Source organism: Nelumbo lutea, chromosome 3 (assembly GCF_056320005.1).
Source record: "Nelumbo lutea isolate HS-2025 chromosome 3, American lotus-T2T, whole genome shotgun sequence".
Taxonomy (NCBI): Eukaryota; Viridiplantae; Streptophyta; class Magnoliopsida; order Proteales; family Nelumbonaceae; genus Nelumbo; species Nelumbo lutea.
Window position 1 is genome coordinate 60,762,041 of NC_142686.1, and position 8,135 is coordinate 60,770,175.

General features: G+C 38.9%; 1 protein-coding gene and 1 pseudogene across 3 annotated transcripts in view; one reads left to right on the plus strand and one right to left on the minus strand.

The window, feature by feature from the left end:
* The window catches only part of LOC148865238 (glutathione reductase, cytosolic-like), a 79,714-nt gene extending 78,236 nt beyond the window's left edge, over positions 1–1,478 (plus strand). For both annotated transcript variants that reach the window (XM_088980757.1, XM_088980758.1), the window contains exon 17: positions 1,207–1,478. In XM_088980757.1, the coding sequence (XP_088836883.1) occupies positions 1,207–1,302 (96 nt within the window). In that variant the 3' untranslated portion in view covers positions 1,303–1,478. The remainder of the gene's footprint in view (positions 1–1,206) is intronic.
* A 3,927-nt stretch (positions 1,479–5,405) lies between these two features.
* On the minus strand, positions 5,406–7,539 carry LOC148865239 (molybdate transporter 1 pseudogene; annotated as a pseudogene). The gene has a single exon (XR_016110688.1). The product of XR_016110688.1 is annotated as a molybdate transporter 1 pseudogene (transcript).
* Positions 7,540–8,135: the final 596 nt, after the last annotated feature.

Genomic DNA, 8,135 nt, shown 5'->3' on the forward strand with positions numbered 1-8,135 from the left:
GAAAGAAAGAAGAATGCTTCTCTGCAACCTGGTTTTCATTTAACATTGATAATTTACAAATTCACTGATGGTTTTCCAATCATGGATAATAATTAGTTGAGGGCTACCTATACTTTGAATTTCATTTTAGCTTTATCTTGGCGGGTAGCTCAGCATCCAGAGTGGTTGTTCTACTCTTCGGGATGTTAAGTGAATTATATTTACGTTTTTCTGTCACATTAGTGAGGGTGGGCCTTGGCGCATTGGTTGGGTTGCTCCATTACAACCTGGGTGACCAGGGTTTGAGTCTTGGAAACAGCCTCTCTGTATGTGCAGGGGTAAGGCTGCATACATCTGTCCCTCCCCAGACCCTGCATTGGTGCGAGCCTCATGCACTTGGCTGCCCTTTTTTTGTCACATTAGCAAGGTATATTCTATTTATTATCTTATTTTTTTCATATTTTCTTTGGCGGAGGGGTTGTTAAATACTTGAAAGGGATGGACATTGTACAACCTGCAATGGGAGAGGAAGTAGAGTGGGGTTTATTGTTTTGCTCTGATTCATTCTTTTTTGATTGGTTCTCTGCTTAATTCATGATATATTTTGCAGTTTTCATAGTTCATACTCCTTAATTCTTAGGAAAGTCAATTGATGTAGGATGGTGCAATACAAAACCTTTGAGGAAAAGCTGTCGTGCAAGAAGCCTAGCCATTCCCTCGGACAGGAAATGGGGGTGGGTGGGTGGTTATGGTTTTACTAGGCAAATAGGTTCATCAGCCTTGGGCTAGACTGTATTCCTATCAACCCTGATATTGGTTACCTTTTTGTTTCATTCTAAAGTTTACGCAGCATTAAAGCTCCTTGGATCCAGTAGTTCAGGAGTGCACTGCAGGCCTCCTATATATAGCAGTTCAACATTTACCCCTTGGAAAATCTTCCCACAATGCTCAGAGTTCTGCTTTTTATTTTTTTATTTTTTTAAAGTCAAATCAACTGAAAAGGGGGAAAGAAAACCAGGGTACATGATGCGTCTAAAATAAATTAAATAATTTTTCTTTGGCTCTTCTGCTTCTTTCTCTTTTTTCTCTCTTATTTTTAGTGCAGAACTTTCTGTTGATTAGTGTAAAATAAATCAAATAATTCACACTGGATGCTTTAATTTGATGCATTTTTTTATTTGATCTGATTTGTTTTCTTTGGGGGTGGGGGTGGGGGTATTTGTACAGGTCGGAATTCACCCCTCAGCTGCTGAGGAGTTCGTGACGATGCGTTCTGTAACAAGGCGTGTTTCTGCAGAGAACAAGCCAAAAACAGATCCATGAAGAAAAAATGATTTAAAATGATGGGGAACATTTGGATGAGATATTCTTTTGGTTCTCTTTATTGGCACACACATCTTACAATGTAGAAAGAAATAAAAACAGAAGGAAAATAGTGAAGGTTCTGTTTGTTTAGTCTTGTCACAATAAAAAAAAAAATATTTTCCTGTTTACTGAAAGTTGGTCTTGCCATTTGTCATTCCCATATCTCACAAGAAAAAAAAAAGAAAAAAGAAAAAAACAGAAACAGAGAGGGAGGGGGGAGGAAGCTTCTGAGATCACCCATCAGTAGAACTTCTTGATGACAACACTGGCCACCGATTCAGCATGTCATTACCAAAACATCCTCCCATCCTTGATCTAGATATATCTGTAGGGTTCTTCGAAAATAACATCCCTTTTCAAATAGTTTTGTTTTGTAATGAAAATAACAAGCAGAAGTGGAAATTATTTGAATTCTTAACAAGGCTGTGTTTGGAATCGGAAAAATGTAAAAGTTTACACTAGTTTGATTTTGTCATGTAAATCAAGAACAACTGCATTTTGTGTGCATTTGGATGAATTGATTATCGATGTATTACATCGATAAAATCAATGTAAAACTCCACATTTTTCACATCATACTTTTCAAAGCGCAACAGTTGCTTCCCTCACGGTTCAGTGTAAAATGAGTCATCTGTGTTCTTTTACACCGATAACAAACGCAGCCTAACAGAAGGTATTTGTCCCATGAAATCACGCAATAGGGAGGTGTTAGTCAATTTTGAAAATAAAGGGGAGGTCTTACCGTCTTAGTATTTAGCATAAACCTCCAGGGAGGTTTTTAAGTCTTTTACCCTTTTTTTTGGTAGAAGACGGTCATGCTTTGAAACTGGTTAGATAAACCAACATCCTTCTTTTAGTGTGTTTGGTTACACCTCTATAAGGCCCAATTATATCTAAAATTTTACCGTGAATACAAGTGATTGGATCAGTAATTATCTTTGGTGCACATAAGCGTTGACTCCATTTTGGACTTCATGGAGCAACACAACGGCAACATTTGAATGGCGTTTTACAATATGACTGTTTTTTAAACCACCACATCAGCAAGAAAAGCTGAAATATGTTCTTGGGCTGTGTTTTTGTTTTGAAGAGAAAAAAGCAAGTGTTTTGTTTTGCATAAACCATTCATGTTTTTGAAACCATCAGAATGATGGATCTTAGAAGGAAAACAAGTTTTGGAAATCCACATGGAAAACAACTCACATTGAAGAACATCCCCTTGATGTGCATCACCTGACTTGCACTACACAATGGTATCTTGTCATTCCTTGTATTCTTTCGTCTCTTTTCATGATTGCACATTCCTTCCAAATGCCGATAAAATCAAACTAGTGTAAATTTTTATATTGTTCTTGATTTACACTGATTTCAAACGCAATTCTGTTAAGAATTGGTTGCATATGAGTTCACGTGTGGTTAAATTTTATTAAATTTTTTTGAAAACCCAATATTGTCCCTATATACTGGACTCTGGTTTGGGTTTCTAAGAAGGAAAAAAAACAAAAAAGAAAGGAGATGAAGGAAAAGAAGGCAAGAAGAGAGTGAGAGAGAGAGAGAGATAATAAGCACTAATTAAGAGGAGTCGTGACTCGTGATTCAGTATTTATATTTACAAGCACCGATTAAGAGGAGTCGTGATTCAGTACTTATTTTTATTTTATCCATATTTGAGTTTCATGGAGAAGAATCCTCTTTTTGGATAAATGTTCAATTAAAATCTGAGGCAAGAAATTTTAGGGACGCAAGTTCTTGTAGAGCTTGTCATCAATCACTCAATACACGTTGATGTGGTTAAAATTAGAAAACGCAGTGCAAGCAAATGATATGGAGCTTGTGTATTAATGATGAGCTTGCTCCTGCTACAATGATTGACTTTGAAGTTAAGATTTCAGGGTTTTAGAAATTAAACCCTTGAATGAAATGACTGATAGGCTATCTTTGGAAGTGATTAAAAATAAGAGCTTATTTGGGTCGGGACCACACCATTAAGCACTTCTTGTCTTCTTGGTGTTTGGGACTTAAGCCCAAAATAAGTGCTTATTTTAAAAATAAGAGCTTATTTTTTAAGGCCAAATTTTCAGACTTTTTTAAGTGCTTATACAATAAGCACTTATTCAATTTTTTTTTTCTTTCAAAATTATCTGTAGTTGAATTTTAAAATATCGCTTACAAAATTATCCCTAGTTGAATTTTATAAAATGTTTCCGTAAAAGTGCTTTCACAAAAGTGCTTTATAAAAGTGTTCATAAAAGTGCTTTTGTAAAAGTACTTTTACAAAAGTAGTTTTATAAAAGTGTTCTTGTAAAAGTGGTAGTGATTTCATAAAAGTACTTTCGTAAAAGTACTTTTATAAAAGTTCTTTCATAAAATTTGAAGGAAAACGAAGGACAAAATAGCCACAAATGCTTATTGGAGAAAAAGACTACCAAACGCCCAATATGAAATAAGTGTTTACTTTTTAAAATAAGCGCTTATTCAAATAGCACTTGTTTTTATCATAAGCATTCCCAAACATGGCGTTAGAACTGGCTAAAACCTTAGGAAAAAGACAAACAGATTTATTAGTTTCAAAGATGCTTTTATTACCATTGCTTTACCATCGCTATTCTAGCCCAGGTAGTCCGCGTTTAGTCTTTTGAATGGTTTCATAAGAAAAACCTAAAATTTTCATTCTCTAGCAACCTCCCATTTATTGAAGGCCATGATTTCATGGTTTCTTGAGCCTTAGCTGATTTCACATCAAATTTAGAGGTGTAAATCAGGCTGTGTCGCCCGTGGCTCGGCACGGCCCAGCCTAGCACGATAGCACGCGGGCCGTGCCAGGCCCAACACGATGGTTCATGCTATGCTAGGCCTAGGGTTTTAGGTTCGCAGCCCGGCTTGGCCTAGCCCAACACGTCCTGTATATACTATTTATATATGGTATAAATATAATATTTATATATTTTATATATTTATATATAATATATAATATATTATATAAATTATAATTATATAATAATATAGAGTGTATAATATATTAATAAAATAAACAATTGTTTTCAATTTTATTATACTAACTTATTTAATTATTATAAATAAGCAATTGTATACATCAAAATTAATATAAAATAAAAATTTTAAGTTTTTTTAAAATTTTTTAAATAAATAGGAAAAAATAACTTTGTCCAGGTCCATGGCCCGGCTTGGACCAAGGCTTGGCCCACGGGCCACCCAACCCGCAACACGGCATGGCATGGCATGGCCTTGGGTTGTGGGCCATGCTGATCCGATCCCAAACTGTTTACTAGGGAGGGCGACACGGCCAATGACGGCCCGCGGGCCAGCACGACACGACCCACACTTTTCACTGGCCATGTCGTGCCCAACTCGGCCCACTTTACACCTCTAATCAAATTACCCTAAAATGTTCTTGAGATCAACTTTATGAACCAACTCTTGTGAGCAACCCTTGAAGTGGTTAGAATGATCATTCTTGTTTCAAAATGGTGAAAGCTGGTCCTACAGTGCTACTCTTTGAAAATTTGAAGAATAATAAAAGATAAAAAGTGTCTTTTTATCAATTATGTCAAATATAACCGCATCTTATTTAGACAGGGGAGGTTTTAAGTCGTATTAAAAATAATTAGAGAGGAGGTATAAGTATTTATGACAAACCTCAAGGAGGCTTAAGTCTTTTACCAAAGAAAAAGCATGAGTATCAATGTTTCAGATTTCTAAACGCTACAATATTCCTCACTAATCCCTTCATAAAAACTATAAAGAAATTTTACAAAATATAAATAATTATCAAATTAAATTAGGATCGTCAATTGAGTGGTGGCTCGGTTGGCATGCTAGCTGGTAGTCCCAGCAGACACAAGGACTGGAATCCCGCTATTATCACCTATGTCAAAAAAAATAAATAAATTAGGATCTGTGGCCCGGTGGGCAGGCTTTCAGGCTCAATGTCCATGAACTACAGAACTAGGGCCTACTCAGGATTGGGTTGGACTTGGGCCTTTATGTCTGGGCCGTGGGCATGTATTGCGAAGATCAAGTAGCTAAACAACCAAGAATGATTGGGATGCCAAATATCCTCTACGTCCATTTATTTAACATATGAGCTAACAAGGGAAATAATCAGACACTGTCCCAAATAGATTATTGACCTCCCAGTAGGGCTTATGAGTTCAACAGTGATTGAACTCTTGGCTTACAGCTCTTTATTCAGATTTAAATGTAAAAGCAAAACAACCTTCCACTATAGTTAATCGAGTTCAACAGTGATTGAACTAGATCTTAATAAGATTAATAATACACTTTATTAAGAGGGTCGCCCCATTACTTTGGACACAGAACCTGGAAAATCAGGCCTTTAAGAAGAGAAATCTGGGGTACGTCCAACTTCATGGGGTTCTAATTCTATGCATCCATTTTCTCAGAAGCGACGGATCTTTAGTCAGGCTTCTAAGACGAAGAAGCACGCAAACAACAATCCCACACAGAAACCCAAGTGCAGCACTAGATCCTACAAGCGATACTGCAGTGCACACAAGCATCACGAAGGACTCCTCTTTGGAACCCATGTCTCTGGAAGCCATGGCCAGCTCGATCCCTGCAAATAGAAGGAGCACCCCTAACAATCCCACAGGAAATTGAGCCAACAGCTTCACCAAAGACGTCCCAAGCACAAGGCCCAACACCAATTTGGCCGCCCCTAGAATTGCCACACACCCACCGCTCCTTCCCCCAAACTTATACTGTCCAGCAAGCCCACCTGCACCATGGCAGCATGGCATGGCTCCAAACCAGCACCCAACCAAGTTCATCAACCCCACGCTCACCGAGACTGAAGTGGCTGAGAAGTGCTTCCCCGGGAAGAGATCCGACGACATCTTACAGACTGCGATCACTGAATTCAACATGGAAAGTGGTAACTGAGGAATTGTACCTTTAATGAACCCTTCCTTCCAGGCATGCCTGGACATCTTCACTACATGTATACCAGATGGCCCGAATTCAATCTCTTTGATCACTCTAGGCCTCCTTATGATGGCCAAGACCACACCCAATAGAAAAACAATCATGGCTGAAGGTAGAGATACTAAAATTCCCCATAATCGTCTCTTTGGGCTTGGAGTTCGTGGCCTTGATTCTCCAGGCAACCCATCACCACCAACTGCATCTTCTCCTTCTTTTTCTGTCTCCTCCTCCCCACCTGCACCACTAACAATCACGATAAAGCAAGCACAAACAATAGCCAAAACCAGACCATCCAATCCTAACCATGGCCTAGTCCCGCTAGACTTTCCCTTGGAAAGCTGTTGAACATTTCGAACGTACTTAACCGCAGTGAAGGCAAACGACAGCCCCTGTGAGAGCTGAATTCCCCTAACAACAGGTAGAGGAATGAGCCTATACACAAGTCCCATCAACCCAGTTACTCCCAATAAGAAAAGTATTGCCGACGTGCAGATTCCGGCAGCCATGATCTCCGGGATGCCAAAGTTTTTGCTATCCGAGATAGCAGCGGCGGCGATGGACTTCATGGGTTGGACGGGCATAGGAACACCATAGATCACACCTGTGATAATGTTGTAGACACCGGTGAATATAAGCGTTACACCAAGGTTAAGGTTATTGGCTAGTGTCATGGAGATTACTAAAGGAATATATGTTCCCAAGTCTCCCATGGCTCCATTCAGTTCCGACCATTTGGAGCCTCTGAAAGCAAGGTTGTCCTTCAGTTTGCTGAGAGCACTGGTCGGAAAACTTGATGATGCGGGGACAAGGTCGGTGCTCACCACCGATGGGTTTTCGCTGGTTTTGCGACACTCCGTTTGGTGGTTTGGGTACTCCATGTTTGCATAAACAACTTCAGTTGCAGAATGCCAAGAGAACGTCGGTCGATTGGATTTATAACTCCGAGCGAATCTTGAGCAAAAAGCATGCCTTTTGCAGTCGTGGGAGAAGAATAAATGAGCAGGAATCGTGTTCTCCTGCACAGAGGATTTTAATATAGATGGTTAAACAAGTGAATGGGGATTATATGTATGGTGATAATTCTATTTATATTATATATTAAAAGCAGGAATCATGAGATGCTCTTCGCCCATCCTCAGGACCTCAGCCAACAGCCACTATGAAGACTCACACGGGACCCACTAATGGTCACTCGTGATCATGATCATCAGTCTTAGCTTCAGCAGGTTCTGGAGCAGAGCAATGTTCATCTCTCTTTTATCAAGTGAAAAACTCAGGCCCCGCTTGATTCACAGGCTGGAATCGGAATAGGAATAGGCTATTTACATTCCAATTGTTTGGTTCGGTGGAATTGGAATCTTATTTTCATTCATGCTGGAATGTCATTCTCCCATATTTGATGGAATGGTTATTCCTTATCCTTCTTGAGAATGAAATCTAATTTCTTTTGGGAATAGATTAGTCTGATTCCGATTCCAATTCCAACTACAAACCAAACGGATTGCACTCTCGGTGTTTTTTTCTTCTCTTTCCATTGACTTTAGAAGGTTGCGTGATTGCACTAGTAAGTGGACTAGATATATAGATGTGAATTATATTCATTTGGACTTTGGATGATTGCTAACTTAAGCCCCGTTACTTTTCAAATCTATTTCTTATTTGTTTGGGGGAAGATCTTTCCGCTGAAAGATCGAGTTTAGAAAAAATGTGAGAAGCTTGATTGGAACTTCTCGCTTTTTTTCGTATGTTTAAATTTCGTCTTCATGCAGGAAGGCGCACATCCAAACAAGCGATCCTTGAACCGCTAAGTCTGCTAGGATCGTTAA